This window comes from Parasteatoda tepidariorum, chromosome 9, assembly GCF_043381705.1.
Source record: "Parasteatoda tepidariorum isolate YZ-2023 chromosome 9, CAS_Ptep_4.0, whole genome shotgun sequence".
NCBI classification, from domain to species: domain Eukaryota; kingdom Metazoa; phylum Arthropoda; class Arachnida; order Araneae; family Theridiidae; genus Parasteatoda; species Parasteatoda tepidariorum.
The window spans coordinates 17,412,176-17,436,716 of NC_092212.1; the positions used below are offsets into that span (position 1 = coordinate 17,412,176).

The following is a 24,541-nucleotide window of genomic DNA, read 5'->3' on the forward strand; positions in this document are numbered from 1 at the left end:
ACGTGCTATATGATATTATTAGAGGGTGCGTAACCAAATCTTTCAACAAAAATGAGCACCTTTTAAGCACTCAAAAAATATTTTTAAGCACTATATATTTTAACAAAATTCAAAATAATTTTCAAAGACTACATGATCATGATAAAATAATCAGTTTCTGAAAAAGAAGCTTTTTTTTTAATTATATTAGACATTATAAAAAGATGAAGAGGTTTTTCGGTCCGATATCAGACGGTGGAAAATGAAGCCTGAAATTGAGAATATCTTGTAAAAAGCAGTAGAGTTGCACATGAGAGTGCACGAATTTTACCGAACACAGCTCAGTAGATGCACATGTGGACTCTTAAGTATTTCATCAAACATGTAAAATAATCTGCGCTTTCCTACGCTATGGACCGACGGGACGCAGAAACAGATTATGGTTGAATGAATTGTGAAAACGTTGAATAGAACAATGTGAAAACATGCTTTTTCATAATATCTGGTGAAAATCGACATGGCAAAGAAAAAAAAACTCATTTTCGAAAAGGCACTATTTAAAAACACCTAATGAAAAAAAAAGCACTTTTAAGGGCTCCTAAAAAACGAAAATAAGCATCTTTAAGCACATTCGAAAAACGCTAAGCACCATGTATTAGCTCTACTCATATTTGTATCTCAGTCTTAATTACTAGTTCATATTATTAGTATTTAACAATGATTTTAAAGCTTACAGAATATCTTATAATTAATTGTTAATTTTTACTTTTAAACTAAGTTGCTCTTAATAAATTTCCAAACAAAGATTCTAAAAAAAAATTTTAAAATTAGTATTAGTTATTTCTCAAGGATACATTAAGTACTATTTTAAGTAAATTATGATTTAAAACTGCCAACATATAAATCATCTCCTTAAAATCCCTTACGTAAGATTCGTCATAGCATTATAACAAACGCATTTTAGAAAAAAACATTTTATGTGATGATAAAGAAATTGTGCAGACATTGATTTTTATGAGGAAACATTTTCGCAAAACAGTTAAACTTTCTCAGTAAGTCACAAATAAAATATAAGAATTATTTAATCGTTAAAAAATGCCAAGCATCAAAATAGAAAAAAAAAATGGTTTTATGGGTTAATCTATTAAATACGAGAGATAATTTTTGTTTTAATAATTCGTTATCATTTCCATGTTTAAAAGAAAGAAAATGATCATTGACACTTTCCGGTTTGCGAGGTAAAAATCCAACCATTTAAGACACGGTTCCCAGCAGATCACTGAAGTCAAGCATCACTGTCAGTGTGCGGGTGGGTGACCACCTGGATCAGTCTGCGTAGGGGCCGAGGGTGTGCGGTATTGGTCCTCGTTAAACTGTTCTACCGTAAAATGCTCGACTTCGCGTGCAGGCCATCATCTCTGCAGAGGATCAAAATTGTGATGGCATGTCTTCGGATCATCTTCAGGGATGTTTCCCAGACCGTCGCCAATAGCCCATTGTGCAGCTCTAGTGCGACGTAAATGAACTACAACAACAATCATCAGTAGGATAAATGACAGGGATAGATAAAAACAGGCGATTTAATTTAACTGAGATGACGTCATATTAAAAAGATAAATATACAGATAAAGGTAAATCCTTAAAAAGTCCGAGAATTAAAAGTTGATGTATTTCCAAATGTTTGACAGACATGGTACAGCAGCAAGATCATGAACAATAGAATTTTCGTTTTGGATGATATAAAGTACATTAGCGAACGATATGGGGTGAAGAAAAATCGAACCTATGACCATCTGTTCAGCAATGTTTAGTGATAGATGAAAGGGGGAGTCTTGGATGTAGCCTTGATATTCTTTGGTTTGTCCTATGCAGGACAATCCTGACTGGCAATTTCCTTACTTTCTCAAACCTATTGATTGCTTTAACAGCAGTGGAATTTACAAAATTTCATGCTAATGTGGATTGTCGAACATAGGGTATAACAAAAGAGTACATAGGCTCAAAGCTGCGTCCAAGACTACACCATTCATCTATCACAAAAGATTGCTGGACAGAGGGTCATAAGCTTGATTTTTCTTCACCTCGTGCACTTCATGCGTTGACTTGGAATTTTGGGAGAGTTATCAAATACAAAAACTGCATAGTTAATGATCTTGCTGCTATACCATATTTGTCAAACATTTGAAAATCATAGATTTATAATCCTTTGTAATTTTAATGTTTTATCTTGAACTGTATATTTCTCTCTTTATGTTGTTGCTTATCTTCACTGTCTGAAGGAGTCAGACAATATCCACGAGTTTGTTAACTGAAAGGAAGTCGACGACTAGGAGAGGATTGCTAAAGAGATTCTCCTTAGAGAATCCCATGCAATCCAAGAGGTTCTCAGGAGAAGCCTGACGAATTTGGCACTTGGTGCGGATTACGAAGTGAGGGAATGTGCAGCTTCAGTTAGTCCAAGGACCGGAGCACCAATAGGTAGAAGTCTGTCTTGGCTCCTTCGCCTACTGTTATTTAGCTGGGCATAATGGAATATCTCTTTATAAAGACATAAACCCCCCTAGCAGAAAAAAAAAACTTGGGACAATATTCATGAATCATTCCAAAGCCTGCCCTAACTATTGACGAAACACCCCTACTTGAAATAGTTAAACCTGCTAACCATAGTCACTGCCACTGCTTCAATAGAATGGCGAGGGGAGTTCTTTCCACAGACAGACTGTACTCAGTTTCTTTTATCAAGGATGTTTTGAGTGCAACTAATCTGCATTTGAGTGACATGGAGAGGAAGCCATGAAAACCTTCTATATCATCTCTGTGTTCAGGCTGAGTTTAATCCACGATTGTGTGCCAGTGGAGAATATTTAAGACAGTATATTGACCAAAACAAGCCAGGATATTTTGTTATATATTTTAAATAACTTAAAAATTATCCTAACAATTTATCTTCAAAACCAACTCATGGCCAATAGCCAGTGATAATTTACCAATAACCAGAGTCTGTATGGCCAATATCTAACTTAAGTCATGAGTTTCACTTAGGGTACTTTTCTTGTGAGAAAGATAAGAATAGCTTATGGTTTTTGTTTTATGTTTCTACGTTTTTAAATATAGAAACATCTAAAAGTAAAACTTGTAGTGCCTGAAATATTGTAAAATCTTATGAAAAAGATCTTTTTATAAGATTTTACAACATTTTTACTAAATGCACTATAGTTGATAATTAATAAAAAAAAATTTATTATGATGTTTGATGTGTACTTTTTAATAAAATTTTACTAAATGTTCTATAATAGACAATGAATAGAAAAAGTTATGAATTATGTTTGATGTGGAATTGTTACAACAAGTAATTGTAATAGATGTTAAGAATTTATTAAATCAAATCTCAATAACAGTTTACTGTTACTGACAATTCTAAGACTGGTTATATTACAAGTACGATTGTAGAAATTTTCCAGGTTTTTGCACAGAAAAAATCCCCTTTCCCCGATTTTTATAGTCAAAATAAAATTCCCCGATTACTGGTTTTATCTGTTCTCCCTAACCCATAGGAGCCCTGTTAAAATATTGAACAAAGCCGACATTCGAATAGAAAAAAATTAAACATCATATATAATGTAATCAGTACACACCAAGGCAAATTCCATCATAATTTTTCAGAAAGAATTATAAAACATACACTTAGAAAGGAGATAAATCCTTTTATTTGAAAAAATGGTGATTTCTTTCCTTGTTTTTTTTCTTCTTTAGATTTTTATACAAAACTAGACATAAACATATGTAAGTAGGGAAGGCCATATAAAAAAAATGGATTTCACAATTCGAAGAAAAAAGAAAAGTTTCATTTGTACAATACATGAGAAGTTCTATAAACTCACTTTCAAAATACATTCTTTGTAACAGAAGATATATAAAAAATGTCTTACAAAACATTTTACCCTTTAAAAATTGTGCCTCATCCAGCACTCATCTGTACAGTATTCAGCATATGCAATCTATAATAAATTATTTGTTTCTCTTAAGAAGAAAAAAAAAAAAAAAAAAAACATCGGGGTTTAAATGAGTAATTTGAAAACAGTACATCAATAAGCTATTAGCAACAATTGTAACATTTAACAGTAGTTTTGACACATTACATTCATAAGTGAAAACTAAAAATAGAAAATGCTGATAGTCTAAAAAAAATTTTAAAAAAGAAAAACGAGTATTCGTATGATAGCTGCCAATTGCATCATTGTTAGTAAAGATTTTTCTAACAGGCAATATAAAAAATATTTAAGGTACAAATAATTTTTTGAAAAATTAAGTTTCCATACGCTCCCAACACTTAGAAATGTAAATGCCTAATTAATATATCTTACATACATATGTTTGAATTATTGATTCGTCATGGTTGGTAAAACAATTCAAGATTTAACAACATAAATGTTGCTACCTCAAATTTTTTTTAAAAATGACTGTACAAGTTTCTAAAAAATGAGCTTTCTATTCCTCTTCTTTTGGGTTGAAGTCACCACATTAAAAAGTAGGTTCATAGCATCTTTTTGTTTAGTGTTTAAATCAATAGCAATATTGGTAAACATATTTTAATTATCATTTTTTATATTTTTTAACTGCATAAAAATATCGCATTAATGTAAAGAATTTATAATTTGTATGGCTTACTTCAAAAACTCTTTGCTTTTATCTTGTGTGGCACATTAAACCAGCGAGATCTTTTGACCCCCTTTTGTATTATAGCAACTAGAAATTGCCACTTCAAACATTTTTATCTTCAAAATTTAAAAAAAAAAAAAAAAAATTAGATTTGTAGGTATATTTCACATTTTCTATTTTTAGTACTCAATTACGTCAATATGAAATCATTTTTCAGAAAATTGTAACAAATTCGATGTAAGAGTGCTAAAACATACATAAGATAAACACAGATATATATTTTACAATCAAGATAATACAAAATCTAAAAATCTCATTTTGTTTCATCACAAATAACAATTATTAAAATTCATCATTAAGGATAAAAAAAAATAACCAATGCAAATATAACAGTTTAAAAAAGAATCAATATTACATTTAAATTTCCTGATCAAACTATAAAAAATTTAATGTGTTTAAGCTAAAAACATTAGGACAAAAATTTGCTTCAATTTAATGAGTTAAAATTAATAAAATTTTATAATTAGCAATAAAAATATTAAATTTCTTGATTAAAAAAATTGGATTGAAGAAGTTGCAAAACAATTGTATTGTCATTCAGAAGATAATATGCAAAATGATTATTGCAGTCATATTTATGGCCAACATTTGAGTTCAAAAATATAAAAAATTTGCATTGTCTTATAAATCATCATCACCAATTCCCTCAAATGCATCATTTTCAACTAATGGCTTAGGAGAGGATGGACCATTCTTTATTCCATGTTTAGACGAAAATTTTCCCTAAAATGAAAAGATTAAGATGGAGAATTTGCATCATGATTTTGTAAACATTTTTAAATTTAAAAATAAGGAAATTGAATAAGAACTAAAAGCATTAGTTTACAATTAACAGCATATTTAATAACTGTAAAAAATTGCATAATCATTAAAAAATTGTCTCTGTAGCAAATAAAATGAAAAGCAAAACTAAGAGAGCCCACAAGAAGGCAATTCTACATTAAAACATAAATAAGTAACTAATATAAATACAATACTGTACATATACGTTTTTTGCAGTTCAAACTGAAAACATATATTTTGATGAATCAAAATATATCAAAAGTTTTTATTTAAATACAATACAATAAATACAGTACAATATTTAAATATCAGAAAAATTAATTTTTTAAATCATCCAAAACTTTTGTTCCCTTGTGTGCAATTCGTTGTTTTTTCTTCTTCCTTTTTTTAAAATAAAAATATATTTAATTATTTTATATACAGTGAACTCTCGCTACTACGATATCCGATACAACAATAACTCCCTCTATTACGATAATGTTCCGTGGTCCCGCCAAACTTGCATATGGATTAATGTTATCTTCCTCTCAATATAACGATATTCTCTGAAGCAGTAAACCTCTGTAAAACGATTTTTTTTCAAATTTCAACATTATTTTCTATTTTTTTTTNTGCCTTAACATTAAAACATAATCTTTCTAACATTAATCCAGGGTATACACTTTATATTATGGACCACGTTCAAAATCATTTGCAATATTCAATTAAAATATTATAATATATTCCTTCCCTAGGAAGGACACTCTTTAAACCAGACACAGACAGTTATTTGTTTCACTTTCGCAACATGAAATATAAGCACACAACTTCTTATATTTCGAAACATGAAAGATAAGAAACAAAACCTTTGTTTTTTTACAACATGTAACGAAATATTTTATGTACATATCGTTTTACAACAAATCCAAAATTTTGAAAAAGCTAAACAATCAACCTAAGATCAAGAATAATTCAAAGCATTTCAGTAAGTCCTGTTTTTATGGTAAAATACTTTTCACTAACCATAAATTTGTATTTTAGTAAGTGACTGTAGTTAAAAAAAGCTCGTTTTTTGGTTTCTTGAATTCTTTTTTAAATACTGGTCTAACAGTAGTTATAAAAACATGATACAATGCACACTGTAGCACTAACATAATTAATAAAGATTTTATAATAAACAAATTTATAAGTACATACAGAATTAATTTTTAATTGACAAATACAAAACGATTTTAAGAATAAAAAAGAAATTCATTACTCACAGTAATTTTTCGAACCTGATCTTTAGAGCGGCCAATTATATTGTTCGTATCATCTCTCTGAAAAAAATAAATAATTTATAGAAAATTATGTAACATCAAATAAATAAAACTTCAGGCATAGATAATAATTAAAACTTTAAGACACGGTTATTAAAAAGGAAGAAATACAATGTTAATTCGAATATTGCAAGGCGTTTAATACAAAAAGTAACATCGGAATTTTCGGGTGCACGGTTACGCCGATTATAAAAAATTATAGATTAAAAAAATTTAAATATAGAAAAATACTTTTATTTTAAAGAAATGACATACCTTTACCTATATACTTTATTGATTTTCGTTATTGCGTTATACGAAGAGTATATCTTAAAATTTAAAAAAAGTTATTGGAAATTGCGGGTGCACGTTATACGCCGGGGCGCGTTATGCGCCGGAATATACGGTAACTAAACACCCTAATACTTGGTTCAAGTTCAATAGTACTTCCATATTTTCAAAGAAAAATATTTAATCATTCTATAAATTGTTATTTGGAGCAAGAAGATGAAAAAGAAAACTTAAAAATCAATATATGAAAAAAAAATACCAAGCATTTGGATTAAAATAAATTAGACAGAATTTATTTAAAAAAATGTAGGAATTGTGAGTAAAATAATTAATGAACTGACCAGAGTGCATGCCCCAAATCCATGAACAAATTAATATTCCACGAATAATTTGATATTTAAAGATACTTTGAAGTATTTTAGCCAAAGAAACTTATAAAAAGGTTTAGAAAAGGACAATGCAATTTACTTGGAAAACTGGTCAAAGTTTAGCAATTATGCACAAATAAAAAGTCTTAGTACTTATAAAAATTACTCAAACCCATGCTATTTTTGTACAAGAATTATATTTTTAGATTTTAGTAAAACTTATGTAGGCAAACTTAGTGAAGAGTAATGCAAAAATACGTTCTAGAAAATAATGATTTAATATCAAAATGATTTGATGTAAGCAATGATTGAATCATTTTTAAGTATTGACATAGAGTAATTTAATACCAATTTTATAGAAAAGTGCTTTGTTCTAGTTTATTTTATTTCTAAAAGCAATATATGTTTAGAATCTGCAGATTACAAAGTAAGTTTTATAAAATGAACAGACAATGAAAATTTTTAATTATTTTTAGACATAAAAACTTTTACTTTTACATGCTGAAGTCTTAAACTTAATTTATGATACAAAACGATATTGATAAATTCTTGAATTTTTTTCCTTTAAACCTGAACAAATTTTTAATTCATTTCTAAATATTTTGGCAATTTAATCTTATGTAGAGGTCCAAATAGATTGTATCATGCTACATTTTTCAGGATGACCATGATCACAAATATTTATGAAAAAAACTCCCAAATTTTTCCAGACTGAATTTATTAATCTAGCAAGCAACAGCAAAAATTTAATAACAATTTTAGATATGACTTATTAAACATAAAATACATTAAAAGATATCTCTATATGTGATGTTGAAAATAAAACATTTTTTAAATCCAATTATTGTTTTTTTTTTTTTTTTTGTATTTGGTACTTAAAACAAAAATTTCTTAACTTACCCAGACTTTTTGGTAAATTTAGTTAGAAAACACAATAGAAAAATTAACGCAAGTGACGAAAAATGAAAAACTTAGAATTTTATATAATTGATATTTTTGTATGTTAAGCTCCATATTGCAAAAAAATAAATACATAAAAAAATTATAAATAAATTATTTGATAAGTTTCCCGAAATTCTATTATGGCCTTGATAGAATTAGCAATGTAATAAAAATGGCTGTCAGGTCACTTTTCCTCAAATCAATTAAAAAGAAATTTTATGTTTTTTTTTCATTGGAGGGATGTATAAAACTTTAATAGTCATTAACATAGACCGAATGCTTTAACACTATAGGGAATCAAAAATTTCCATTGTTGCTTTCATATTCAATATGATTATTTGCATAAAGAGAAACTGATTAAATTCTTGATGCAATTCCAGTGTTGACTAGTGAGAAGAAACACACAAGCTGACATAATATTTTAAATATAATTTAAAAAAAAAAAAACTTTTAATAAGCAAAAAAAACAATTTGCTTTTCCTTTGCCAAAACATTCTTTTATCTAAAGAAAAAGTTTTTATGGTAAAATAATATTTAAAGTGATCAATTTTAATACTCAATGTTTCAAAGGGTAAATATGCATAAGTAGGAACATAATCTTACATTTGTGCAATGGACAATGCCATCCGTCGAGACTGAACGACCAACAGATGAAGATATTTGATGACTACTACCATCTCTCTTCATGTAGTTCCAAGACCCTCTTCTTCCAGACCTATCACTTTTTTCCTCTACTTTAATACCATTCCTTTTGGACAAAAGCTCGTCAACCATACCTTGTAAACACATGCTCATCATGATAGCCTAAAAAAAGATAAAAATAATTATAAAAAACTAGATGTTTTATTTCACTAATATTATTGTCTGAATTGTTACTGTCAAACTGCCTGCTTAAGTACAATTGAAATTTTTGATATCAATTTTAAAAGAAAAGAATTATTTAAATATTTGGCAGTTTGAACAAAATTATTAGACTACCCAATATTTTTTACAATTTTATCAAAATTTATGTACACTGTGCCAAAAAAACAGACTACAATAACTTTCAATCTAATAATCTGATTTTCACATTCTAGGATACATTCTTCATAGCTCGAGAAGGTGACCTCAAATATGCTAATGAATAAGTACAGCCGATATCTTAAGTTCAAAATCAGACGCACAAAACATACTTTCTCTGAACAAACATACAACATACCATAATTTCGGATTCAGATTTTTAATCCCTAAAATAGGTAGCCCCCATTCTGGGAAATGTGATCCCAATAGTTTAGTCAGGAAAGAGCTTCAAAGCTTGGATCCTGTATCAGTGTTTTCACTACAGCGCGAGAACGCGAGAATCTCGCATATTTTTTTCTTTTCTCGCATTTAAAAATGATTACCGCGAGAAATTCGCGCATTCTATAAATCAATTTCAAAATTCGCGAATTTCTCCCATTTTGGAAAAAGCTTCGAATTACGCCAATTAGAATAAAATCCATTTCACTTTTCTTCCTGGATCTTTCATTATTTTCAACATTTGCCCCGTTATCTAGATTCCCTATTTACCAGTATTGTTCAGAACTNACATACAACATACCATAATTTCGGATTCGGATTTTTAATCCCTAAAATATGTAGCCCCCATTCTGGGAAATGTGATCCCAATAGTTTAGTCAGGAAAGAGCTTCAAAGCTTGGATCCTGCATTGTTAATTTTGCATTTTGGCTATTTCGCAAATGAAAAGTTTTTGCAGACAATTATAAAATTTTTTTATCCAAAGATAATTCCATGCAAAAAATAACTTTAATTAAATACTTATTATTATTGTTTATTAATTTATTTAATAAAATCAAAGTAATTTTGAATATATCAGATACTTAAAAATTGATTACTCCGGTACTATTCAACCGATTTTGCTTAAATTTTGTATTTTGCTTTCTAAAACTACATTCTTATAAAAATTTTATACCCTATAGTTTAAAACTTTTGTCGGACATTATTAAATAAAATAGTAAAAAAATAAGCCATTTTTTGCATGGGATTATCTTTGGATAAAGGAATTTTATAATTAGGTGCATAAAATGTTCAATTTTCTTACAATGTTCTCAAGAAAAACAAAATATGCAAAAAGTAAAATTAACATTAAGGGGTTCAAACTTTGGAGCGCTCTCCTGTCCAAACAATTAGGACCATATTCACAAGATTATTCAGAGAAAGTAGTTTTTGTGTCTGATTTTGTAACTTCGTCTGCACTTTTTAATTAGCATATTTGAGGTCATCTCCTAGAGCAATTAAGATTGAATCCTAGAATTTGAAAATCCGATCATTAGATCAAGTCATTCAGGGTGGTCCTTTCGTCAAGCACTGTACACATATATTAATTTCTTTAAGGAAACAAAACTTTTACAATAGACAATAAGTTTCGGCTAGAATTAAAAACTTGGATGAGTTCTCCCACTCTGCTACATGAAAAAAAAATGATGTCAATTTATTCAGGGGAAAAAAACAGTTCTCATAAGAACAAAATAAATACAAATGTTTTTTTATTTATTCCACATCAAGGAGAAGGCCATATCTCCCATTTTCTGTTTAGCAACCCAGTACAAAGTAGCCTTCATGTGAAAGCTGTCAATGATCGAAGAATTAGTAATATTACTCAGTGATGAGCAAACTCTTATGTTCATAGGACAGACAGGGCGAGTCAGAAATGCCTACGGGGAAGTGATTCAGACAATAGTCATATCCATTAACAATTCGAAATTTGCAAAGAAAATCTGACAGGACAGGTTCATGGGAATGGGATCAAGAGTGAGGCTGGACCACAGTTTTCCTACAGCACAAGAAGTTTGATTGTCTTTAGCAAATTTGTTTGTCACCTAGACAATAGTGGACAAAATATGATTATAAGGATGGGCAATAAAGGCTGTGAAAAATAAAACAAATGTGCTCGATATGAACATAAAGAAATAACAAATCAGGGTGCATAGCCAAATCATTCAACAAAAAATAAGCACCTTTTAATTACTTTTTAAGCACTGTATACAGTGACAAATTGCAAAATAACTTTTGAAGACCTTACATGATTATGATAAAAATAACTAGTTTCAGACAAAGAACTCTTTACTTGATTAATTAGCCATTATAAAATGATCAAGAGATTTTTCGGTTTGATATCAGAGGGTGGAAAATGAAGCTGAAATTGAGAATATCTTGCATGAAAGTGCAATAATCTCACCGAACCCAGCTCAGTAGAGGCACAAGTGGACTCGCAAGTATTTCATCAAACATTTGGCGCTTTCATATGTTATGGACGGACGATACGAGGAAATGGATTGCGGTTAAATGAATTGTGAAAACGCTGAATAGAACGATGTGAAAAGCACTCTTTTGCATAATACGAAAGTTAACATGGTAAAGAAATAAATCTCTTTTTCAAAAAAAGAAAATGCAGCTCTTTTTTAACACATCCAATGAAAAAAGCACTTTTTTAAGAGCCCTTAGGGCTCTTAAAAAACGAAAATAAGCACCTTTAAGCATTTTTTAAAAAACAGTACACACCATGCAAATGGTGCTAGAAGATATAACATATATACTAAACATATATAGAGATAAATAGATTTATCGATTTATACATATTTTAAAAAAGGTAACTTAATCAACATAAGCACAATTTAGGTTTCTGGTGTCAATTTTGAGGAAAAAAAAACAAAACATATAAAAAAAAGCAATATATCCCCCTGCAACGTACTTTTAGCTAACAATTTGTTAAATTGTATTTTTACAGGCTCAACTTTAAACAAAATATATCTGAATAATCAAGGCATATAAATTCTTTATAATTACCTGGTCACTGTTGATGCAGATCCATCTTAAGCTATCTTTACTCATAAGATATTCAAAAGATAACTCAAGTTTTAATTTCACTGGTAATGATTTAGTATCTTCAGAATCAGATAGCTAGAAAAAGGAAGAAATAAAAAAAGAAAGCAGAATGAGTTTGAAATATTTACTCCTTCATAAAAATAAAAAGATATGCTGTACATAAATTTAAAACTATATAATAAACATTTGCTTTACTTTTAAGCTTGAACAAAACAATACACTAAATATTAACTTAAGAAAAAAAGTCTTGATAAGTATTATTTTACTTACAGATGTAGTTATTCTCCAGCATTTTATTCTTGTAACCCTAAAACAGGCTTTATTTTCAGATGCCTGAAATTGAAAAGCCAAATAAGTATTTTATGCATAAGCAAACATATTAGTGGCAAATTGTGTTAAATTTTATATTACTGATTTGTTTTAAAAATAATAAATTAATTTATTTAACATTACAATTAAGTTAATATTCTGCTAATGAATGCAAAGATCACAAATAAATTGTTTAGCTTGATGGTCCATACTTACATTCACAGAACATTTTTGCTTAGCTAAGTTTTCATTTTATTAAGAAAACAAAAGATATTTCGATTTTAAAACAAAAACAATTGTGAAGGCAAAGTAAATTTTGCTATAAGATAAGCAAATGTTTAATGCATTACATTTAAGTTTTTACTAAAGCACAGCAATTGAATTTAATAACATTGCTTTAAAATTCGTTTAACTACCTAATAATAAACATCAAAACACTTAAGCAAATTGTGACAGTTCTCAATAAAAAAAAATTTTAATATGTAAGAAAAAAACTTTAGGATGAGGAATTAACATCAGTTTAGATAATGCAACTAAAAATTACATAGGTGTCAGAATTTCTTTTATTTAATGTTAAATAATTTTATTTTGCAAGAATGGTTGACTGAATGTAAACAATAACAACCTTCCTAAAACCAGAAGGAAATTGTGAAAACTTTCGGTATATCCCTGTGCTTATATTATGCTTATGAAACGATGCATGAACAGGCTTAAAATTCCGGAAGTTCTATTATTGTGATTTGTGTTTAAATTTGCCCTTAATTTTACCATTCATACAACTTTTCAGTAATTTATAAGTTCTAACAGGTCACGAGCTTAAAACAAAGTTAACAAAATCAATATCTCAGCATAAATAAAGTGTTAAGTTTACAATGTTTTGAGCATTATTGCTTATTTGGCTATATTTATATGAAATAGCACGATTTGTTATTTTTTGGGTAGCACCGTAGCAAGCTTGCATAGTCTTCTGAATTCCTTTGTTGCTTGTTTCGTCAAAAGTTAAATTGAAAAAACTTGCTATCTTGAAAAGTTTACAAGTAAAATAAAATCGGATGGCACGTTAATTTCAAACTTATGTGTGAAGAATAGTCGAAAATAGTAACCTATAAGTTTTATGGCGAATTTTGATCCCCCAGCGCCATTTGAGCTTAGTTTTACACAATCAACCATGCATAAAATTATTTAGAGATTATTAGATTACTTTCATTCACTAGACTGATTCATAAACCTATACTGATTCATTAATCCTGTGTTTAGTTATCATTAAGAACATATCAAACCAGTAAATTTGTACAAAATTTCTTTTATTTAAGTTAAGTATATAATTCATACAAAAGATATTTTAAAATAATTAAAAAACTTACTGGATCAGCATCTAAAAGGAAAATTAAATCTCTTCCACCAGCACTCACAGTAACTTGAGAGCTTGGTTGGGGATAATCACAAACACAGCGACGAAATCTAATGTTACCATAATACTTCATTGTCTTGGCAAGCTGAAGATACTGTTAAAAATAATTATTAAAAAATGTTTACAAAACCAATAACAGTTATTGATTAATTTTTAAAGTTTAAAAAAAAAACATACACAAGCAAAATTTATAAGAGTTTAATCAACAATCAAAATTTTGTCTGATTTTCTACGTAATCAAATATATACTAAACTAAACAGGAAAATGTTGATTTAAAATAAAAGTTTAAACATTTTGTTTTTTAAAAAAACTAAATAATTAAAAAAAATTATGTTTTTTCAAGGAGTATATTAAAAACTGGATAATGTAAAAAACTTCTATATCCACTGGAAATTCTCACCAAGTCTTTTAAAAGTAATGCACTAGACATCTTCCATTTTAGGTCTGACAAAAATAAAATTATTTAAAATTAATTTAAAAATATTTAGTATTTCCTCATACAAATAAAATTGAGCATAACTTTCTAAATGTGTGAAAAAAAATAATAAAATACATTAAATCTAAATAATTCAAGACTTTAAATCAGAAACAAAAATTAATAATTAAATCATTAGACAAAGATCATTCATTCAAAAATCATTAGACACCTCATTAAATCATTACAAAGGAAATACATTGAATCAGAGCTCAAAATTAACAGTGGTCTATTGGTCCAAGACCACTAAATCTTAACTTAAGCTAAAATTTGACATAAAATAAATTAAAGGTCCCCGGTACAAGCAGTCAAATTCAAGGATGGTATGCTGTTTTTAATTTGTTGTTTGTGTTATTGTCACAAAATGGCCTAAATCATTATAATTGAGAACTTTTTATATTCTTTGCATTGTAATTTTCTACTAAAATTCACTTTACAAACTTAAAAAAAAATCTAATAGAGACATGTTAACAGACTAATGCCAGGTTAAACTACTCCTATATAAATCAAAATAACATCTGATAATTTCTGTTATTTTAATTAAAAATACAGATTAGCAATAAAAAAAATACCTCTTTCTTTGAACCTCTTGCTTGCAAAGCTACTAATTTACGTCTAGACTCGCTATCTGTTTTTGTCCAACCTCGTTCAACATCACTCACAGCTTGCAAATATAAAAGATTGAGGCATATTTTATCATCTATGAGTTCATCATCATATGAAGAGTCCCAATAACTATAAGGAGTATTTTTAGTTAGCTTAAATATTTAAGTAACACATATTTATCAGTATGACTTAATAGCATATTTTTAAATTATTATCAACCTTAAAAGTATGAATTATCAACTGAGTTTTCCATTTAAATAAGAAAATAAAACATATAATTTGAAAGGCAGGAAAAAGGGACTTGGTAGTAAAATAAAGGATCAGTTTTAAAAAAAATGGTTTACAAGTTAGTTGATTTTTATACTGGATGTTTAAAAATCTATTCACCCTATTTGTATGTTTTAACATACTCCAGTTGTTTTCAAATTTTTTAGCACTCAAACCGTAAAATTAAAAGTGAATTATTGGGTTTGTTACAACGTCAAGAATTGGCCGAAAGATTATTTTTATTATTACCCTCAATCCAAATTTTATTTTAATATTTAATTCTTCTCAAAGTAATAGTAATTTTCAGTTTGTAAACTGAAAATGTCTAAATTTTCCTCAAACAGAAAATAGAACTTTTTACAAAAATTAAATATTTACTTTAATTTTGGTATGCTTAGTTAATCTTTAATTAAATAGAAAATCAAATTTTACAGATTTTTAACTAAATATGATAATAAAACAAAATTCTGTTTAATGTAAAACTTATTTGTTTAATAAACATAGAATTTTACTTTAATAAAATCAAAAAGGCTACACTCAAACATTAAATGTATTTTAATACATGCACAAAAGAATTCAAACAATACATAATTGGTTTATTTAATTTTTTGGACAAGATAAGTTATAGACTAAACTTCACTTTTAATAAATGTTTTGAATTCCAAAATAAATTGAAACCATGAGGATCTTTAAATTCATTTTTGATATTGCAAATTATTGCTTCAGATTATAAATTTATAAAGAAAAGTTCAAAAAATAATGACCATGAAAGTATTTTTAATAAATTTGATTTATACTATCAAAAGATTCTATTTATTACCATAAATTTCATTAAAATAACCACAGTTTACAAGAATTGATGTTTCTATTCATAAAAGTTTAAATCATTTAAATTACAACCTTACATTATTAGGATGTGCAGTCAAATTTTTCAACAAAAAATAAGCAAAATAAAAAAAATATCACAATTATAAATTGGATATGTGCACTAATAAAGATTTGTTCTTCCTTTTGTTGAAAGTTTTTTTTTATCAACAAAATGAAAAACATTTTCAAAGACTTTACATGATCATAACAAAATAAGTAGTTTCTGACAAAATTCTCTTTTCTTGATCATATTAACCACCACAATAACAATTAATGCACAATTTTAAATATCTTTCATATTGAGAAAATGAAACTCATTCAACTTTAAAATTAATAATTAGTTTATTTAATTATGTAAAAAATTAATTCAAAATTATAAGTAGTTAAACTACAATTTAAAAAAGTTATCAGGTGTATTTTTTAGAAATAAACATAAGTTATTTATAAAAGTATATTCACCAAAAAAAAAATTAGCTAGATTAATATTGAAATAGAGCAAGCATGGGGAAAAGGGACAAAGAGAGGCTTTTCAGTAAGGGAGTATAAGATAAATGCTCTGCTTAACATTTATTACAGTATAGTTAAAAGTGATAAGCATAAAGGAGTGAAATATGACACATTGTATAGAAATGCATTCATTTTCAGTCCCAACACCTGCAAATTTAAAGATGGAGGACTGAAAAAGATTTTTAGAGAAATGAAATTTGAGTCCCCTATAGTCGAATTTCCAAGTGCTCAGCTGTTCACTAAAAGCGCTAAAAATAATATTATTTAAATAGAAGTACGGACAGGACCACTAAAAAAGTTCACTACACCTGAGTGCTCGCTATAGCGGGGTTCGACTGTATTAGAGCAAACTAATGACTTTGCAGCACATTTTTTAAAAGGTTGTCTCCGAAAGCAAAATATCTTTTCATGACTTTTAAATCATCTGCTAAATGCATAGTATTATTAAAATTAGTTAAAAACTTATATATTGCGATACAAAGGAATGATCACTGGCACAGTTAAAGTAGGCCCTTATCGTTTTACAAGTTTGAAAAACAAATTTACATACAACTATACATTATTTAATTTATTAGACAAACAAGTAACACAAAATATATAATGATAAATACAATTACCTTTTACGAATAACTAAGAAATGGTCATTGCCAGCAGATTTTAAAGAAAGATAAGCTGATTCAAAATCTTGTAAACGTCTTTCCACTGTAAAATTATTTGTATGAATATAAAGCATATTTTATATAATTTTTATATGCTCAAATTTACAACACAATTTTTGTTACATTAGAGCAAAATTAGAATGTTTTAATTAGAAAAACACACTAATTTTAAAGCAATATAAAAATATTCTAAATGATAAAAAAAAAATATAAAATTAAAAAGAAAGGAAAGACGAGAACATTTCTTCAATATTAGGATCACACATAATTTAAATTTGATATGTATATATTTTTTTCTTTTCATCACATGTTGGAGAAAAAAAATGTTTAAAGTAAAAAAAAATTTTTTTTAGCTAAAATTGAGCTACAATTTATTGTTCATACCTGACAATTCATTGTTGCTTTTACTAATTAGAAATATGCTAAAGTACACCATATACTTTTCTTCTAATTTTAAGGATTTGCTGACTACCTGTAATTAAAAATAAATAAATAACATATAAAAAAAAATAACATACATAAATACAAAAGTTTTAAAAAAAACTAATCAAAACTTAATTTTGTAAATGAATTAAACACATGTTACAAGAGCTTTGTACTTTCAGATGTGCAAAACATATGATGCTTTACTTTTCATTTCTTTTATCGAATTGAGAGAAGCATTTATTAAGATAGAACTAGCGTAACACATAAGATATTCAAAACAAACAAATTGGTAGTAGAGCTAGAAGGCATAGAAACTTTGATTGCTGGACTAAATAAATGCAATTTTTTTAAAACTATAAGGGTATTGAACTAGCAACAAAGTGGGCAGTGCCAGCAAAGAGGAATGTTCTAGAGAGGATCAAGGCTCACCCCAGACTGACATGCCAATGATGATCTTTATGTTTTTAAATAGTTAAGAAGATTAATAAATGGCACAAATTTAAAAAAAAAACATTCTATTTAAAATTAACAATAGTTTTAATCTAAAATTTAGGTAAATATTTATAAGTTATAATTAGGGTTTACAACAACAATGAAAATTTAGTGGTCTAAAAGGACCACCTAGATTGTCATTAAGTGGTTTAAAAACATAATATGATAGACAAACTAAAAAAGAAAAAAAATTCAAATTTTACAATTAATACATAATATTAAGGTACGAATCAAAAACTATTAGTTGTCATCTATAATGCTCTAAAACTAATAAGGTTCTTTACCCCATAGTGATAGTAGGTAATAAAATTAAGTGAAAAAAGGCCAAAATAATTTCAGTGAATAGATTCAACATAGAAAATAAAAATCTGATACCAAATAAACAAATAAATGAGGAAAACAAAGAAAGTAAACACTAACAAAATATTGTATTAAAAATAAATTTTCTAAAAGAGCAAAAAATATTATTTTACTGAAAGACAATTATGCTGTAAGTACATGAATGCAAAGCATAGCACAAGTAAATTTGAAACTTCAACATTTAAATAAAAAAAATTTTGTACCAGACACTTTCAGTTATTCTATTTGAAAATCAGGCATTTGAATTCCATACCAAGGGTAGAACAATAAAATAAGTACAGCAAATTTTTCTAAGTGCATGGAATTTGATGAAAAATAAACTATTCTTCATTTATTATAGTGTAACATCCAAACATATTTGAAAGAAAGAAATTTGTCGCCCATGAGTATGATTTTAGCGACATTTGTAGAACATTTGGAGACAATTATCATCATGACGCCTTACTGGCGTGTACTCTACTTATAATGCAATAAATACAAATTATAAAAGAGACTAAATCAGAGAATGATCCTAATGCAACAACCTATATGAAAAAGATGTGGATAGAAGCAGTTTTCTCCCTATACGTTTTTTGATAGGCGGCCCACCGTGCTCGCATTTTGATGCCCTTTGTAAAACCAAGCCACCATCCCTTAAAAACACTGTCCTTTTATTCATATTCCATTTTGAAAAAATTAATTCTTTGTTTGAATAATAATTAGACACTGGTAAAATTATCTGTACTTTGTTTAAATTAAAAATGTTTATAATTGTTTTGTTTTTGTGGGGGGGAAATTAAATTTTAAAATGATTTTTAAACTATTTTTTTATTAAATATTTATAAAATCATCTTTAAATGTTCATTTTCTCATAAGTTTCAGCTTATATTATAGAAGGAAAAAAAAACAGATTTGAAGTCTTTTGATTATTTTAGCACCTTTGAAAAAAATATATACACAAAGATTGCCCTTTAATGTGCCTTTAATTGTTTGTATGAACTACAAATTTTTCTTTTATTTAGAAAACGAGTGAAAATTACTTTTTTTAAATATACATAAAAAATAGTATAAGACGGTAACTTATTTTATATCAGTAATTTTTTATTTCTCTATTAGACAAGCTAAAAAAAAGTGAAAAGTTTGTAGTATTGTAGACGTCCTGTAAAAGAATCCTGTTAATCAAAATCATTTATTTGAATTTCGTAGTTTTGTATCTTATTTTACATCTGTCGTTAAACAGTTCAACCAATCTTGTTTTTACGACTATCAATGTTCAACTCCGTATCCTTGTAATTTTGATCCTAATCCAGAAGACAAGGAAACTCCTGGATCAGTACCCCCAGAGGTTTGAATTGTTAAGGGAACATGGAGGACTTTGTGACTCGACAAATTTAAAGTGCATCAGTCACCATTTACTACACGGGGAGTCTTTGGTCCTCTAGGACATGGGCCCAGCGCCCTACCAACCAGGCTGTCCCGCCCTCAAACAGTAATTTAAAAATTGTTGAAGATCGAATTCAGTTATTATTAATTTTGATACATTTTTACTATGTCAAATGACAGCCTTTTCAAAGCTCTAAGTGCCTTTTTCAGAAAGGAAACACCCTGCTCTTTTTTATTCCTAGGAAAAACTCTGATTATAATTCAATAAATACAAATTATAAAAAAAAATCAGAGAATGATCATAATGCAACAACTGGATATGAAAAAGATGTGGATACAAGTACTAACTTCCATCACTGTTGATGTACGAGCTAAGGAAGATATTCTGACAGTAACTTTTTGCCAATTCATTAGGTGAACATCAAGTGAAATAATTTCATCCACAGCATTTTGTGTTTCTTGCTGAGCTGAGAGCAGGAAGCCCATGAATATGTCACTGTTTGCAACAGTTGCATTTTGGCTAACTGAAAAACAAATGTATTGTGCTAAGTTTTGAATTTGAAATACAAAAAAATTAAATAAAAATTATACATTTGTATCATTTATTAAATGTTAGGGATCATTTTGATTTGTCGAAAAAAAAAAACCTTAATGTACAAAGTTTAAAAAAAGGGGGGCCACCGAAATAACTTTTCATCCAATGATCAGATCTTCACGTTCTAGGACTGAATCTGACAGTTATGGGATACACAAATAATAACACACATTGATAATTCATTTTGTAAAAACTAAAAATAAAACATACTTGATAAAAGAACATTATGCAATATATGATCATTACTTTAAAGAATAGGAAAANAATGATCAGATCTTCATGTTCTAGGACTGAATCGTAATGGCTCGAAAAGAATTCCTCAAATATGCTACTTAATAAGCGCAGACGATATTTTAAGTACGAAAATCAGACACAAAAATATGCTTTTCCTGAATAAACATACCTTTTTTTTTGTTGTTGAGGAATTTGGATTTCTGACCCTCAAAATATAGCGTGTAGCCTAAATACGGGAGATATGGTCTCCATATATTTGACCAAACTGAAAAAGAAGGTCAATCCAAAGTTTTGACCTCTTAATGCTAATTTTACTTTTAGCGTATTCCTCTATATCTCAAGAGCTTGTGAAGCAAAATGAAAATTTTAGCACACAATTTGTTTGCATGAAATTCATTTATCCAAAGACAATTCAGGGCAAAAATAATTTTAGGTAAATATTTATTATTTTATTTAATTATACAAAAAAAATTATGAATTGTTAAGACATACAAAATTTTGCTTCATTTTCAAAAAATCTAATTTAAATTTTTTTTTTCAAAAAAAAAAACCCAAATAATTTATTAGAAAAAATCTTCTCTCAATAATCTTCGTTAAACATTTTAGTTAAACTAGATCATTTCTAAAAAAACAAAATATTAGTCCAACAAGACAGCTAATATTGATATTTTTTCCCCTGATATATACTTTTAATATTATCTGACATGGGGGGCACATCCATTTGCAAGAATACAAGTCCTTTATTTACTGACTCCAAATTAGATAATTTCATTAGAATATTGCGAAATAAATATATTTTACAAATTTAGCATGTTAGATTTTTTAAAAGCAATCTTTCCTTGATCTTCGAAGTGTTGTGCCTCATGGACAAAATTTACTAAAATTTCCCAACCATGCACAATTTTTCATTCAAGAACATGAGAAAAATATGTTCTACTTACAGGAAAACCCAGGGTTTAAAGTTAGAGAAAAACCACAACCAATGCTCAGATGGTTAAAGCAATAACTGACAGTTATGGGATACACAAATAATAACACACATTGATAATTCATTTTGTAAAAACTAAAAATAAAACATACTTGATAAAAGAACATTATGCAATATATGATCATTACTTTAAAGAATAAGAAAATTGATTAACCAAACTAAAAATAAAGTGCAAATATTAATAAATTAAAAGCAAAATTACTATATAATATTTATTCAAACATTTATACAAATCCAGTAAAACCTAGTAGTAATAGTATGTATATACAGTAGGGAATCGATTATCCGGAACGATCGGGACCATCGCTATTCCGGATATCTGANATATATATACTTTTAAAGATTTATTTTAAATTCAGAAAGGTAAATGAAAAAAACTAACACTCGATTTAGTTAACTTTAAAAAAACCAAAATTATTTTAACTAGAAAAGTTTCGAAAAGATTTTGGTCTCAAAATTTTTTTAAAATCATTTTTTATAAATTCAGCCTACCCATATATATTTCAGAACAGAATTTAGCCACAAGCTAATGCCCTTCAATTTTGAAAACTGTCGGATGATGATTCAAAACTATGAGATAAAGTTAAAATTTTAATTCACCATTTTTTTTTATTTATTATTATTGATCCTTTAAATTTTCCATACATTACTAAAATACCAAAAAATGTAATGAGGAGCCGCAAATCAAGGAGTGATAAGCAGATCTCCAAAAGCGACTAGCAAAATTATTTAACTACTGCAGTTCTTAATTTTAAAGCCAAATGTACACACTATATTTTTCTCCCCAGTCCAATCTTTATTGATATTTTCTAAGGAGAATTAGCACTAAAATCCATATTAAAAGTTTTAGAATTTTGATAAATCTCGAGGTACAACGATATATACGAATGTCCAAAATTCACAGCTTACCTAATTGTATGAACTTCTCTAAATTTACTCGCCGTTCTTCGACTTGTGCTGGTGTGAGTGGAAGAAACTTTTTAGGGGGAAAGGGAGGAAGAGTATTTGGTCCGAATTCCCTTCGCAACTGATCATATAAATTATACAGCTGTCGATATCTCACAGTGCAGTGAAAGGCCCCATTTACATGCACATTGTATGCCTGAAGAAAAAAAAATACATCAGATTAAAAATACAATAAAAAAAACGATGTCTAAAACTGATTTTTCAAAATCATTTTATTGTAAACATATATATATGAAAATGACACCCATATTATAAACAAAGAATTCAACTCAAATGTCACATAATTTTTGCGCGAAAAAAAAAACTATTAGAAAAAAACAGTCTTTTAAGTAAAGCATATTGTAAAATACAATAAATAATCAGAAATTTCGATAGATAATACATAATTGAATACTTCGGCTTTTAAGTCATTAACTTTCAATGGGAAAAATATTTATAAAATATATATATATTATAGATGGGCTTTAAAAACGAATTTCTCTTAATAAAACTTTCAATAAAAAAAAAAGCTTAGAGCAGTCATACATATTTCCTGCTTTGACATAATTGAGAAGAAATAATACCTCACAGTAGTATTTTTGATGATAAAAAATGAAATTAGAACGGGATATTATAGGAGGAAATACATCAAAAAAGGGCATATACAAAACAAATAATACAATGACGATCGAGGCAAATGTTTACAAGATTAAAAAGCATAAATAGAAACTAGATTACATGCACAATCAAATAATAATTACTTTTGAAATTTTATAAAAATATGTTTAAAGAGTTAAAGATCTAGAGGAAGAAGAAAAAAAGTTGGTTATATTAGGTCAAGGTGAAAATAATATCCTACTATATAAGATGAACTGCTGTCATTCTTAACTTCCAACGTATCTGGAATGGAAAAATGCATTTTGTATTAAAATATAACAAATAACAGCCATAAATGGAGCACAAAGGACGGCAAAAATATTTTCAATCATAGATCACGACAGGAATTATAAACATCAAAACATCTTGTCAATCAGACTGGCGGTCACGGTTACCGCCTTCCTCATCTATTCTTATAATTTATCAGAGAGTAGTTTCAAGTTGCCTTTGTGAAAGTAAATCTTGATACTGATAATAAAATAAATAAACATAAATACAAATTTCTGTTTTCTTATCATAAAACACTTCTCTACGTCCTCATTGATAACTGGGATTTCAAGATCTGTTCGCAAAGTGAAACAAGAAAAAATTAGTAGCAGCCGTAGAACTTTATTGATCTCGCACTAGAGCTGCACAATGGGCTTTTGGCGATGGTCTGGGAAACATCCCTGAAGATGATCCGAAGACATAACATCACGATTTTGATCTTCTGCGGAAGGGAATGGCACCCCCGCGTCGGTAGCCCAACGACATGGGTGCGACGTCGAACATTTTATGGTAGAACAGAGTAACGAAGACCAATTTTGCGCCCCTTCGGTACTTACGTAGCCTGATCAAAGTGGTCACCCACCCACTTGCTGACCACAGCCAGCGATGCTTGACTTCTATGTTCTATGCCTTTGTGAAAGTAAATCTTGATACTAATTATAAAATAAATAAACTTAAATGCAAATTTATGTCTTTTTTCTTATATTTTAAAACATTTTTCTATTTCTTTCATTTATAACTTGGATTTCAAAATCAGTTCGCAGAGTAGAATCATGGGTAGGATTATCTAATATTACATGCAATCACTTGTATATAATATTAGATTTTTAATAAATTTAAATTTTTTTTATCTATTTCATATTTGGAATGCAATGGGATACTTTCTGGTT

At 28.0% G+C, this 24,541-nt stretch overlaps 1 protein-coding gene across 1 annotated transcript; it reads right to left on the reverse strand.

Annotated features, from left to right (window-relative positions):
- Positions 1–3,668: 3,668 nt before the first annotated feature.
- Positions 3,669–23,794, reverse strand: LOC107439083 (sorting nexin 17). The gene is made up of 12 exons (XM_016051558.4): positions 23,587–23,794; positions 22,692–22,884; positions 20,314–20,489; positions 17,710–17,797; positions 17,284–17,368; positions 14,992–15,154; positions 13,897–14,037; positions 12,494–12,556; positions 12,185–12,298; positions 8,963–9,163; positions 6,723–6,779; positions 3,669–5,421 (listed from the first exon to the last, which is right to left on the reverse strand). The coding sequence occupies exons 1-12, from the start codon at positions 23,644–23,646 to the stop codon at positions 5,320–5,322; spliced, it is 1,443 nt and encodes a 480-aa protein (XP_015907044.2). The 5' UTR covers positions 23,647–23,794; the 3' UTR covers positions 3,669–5,319.
- Positions 23,795–24,541: the final 747 nt, after the last annotated feature.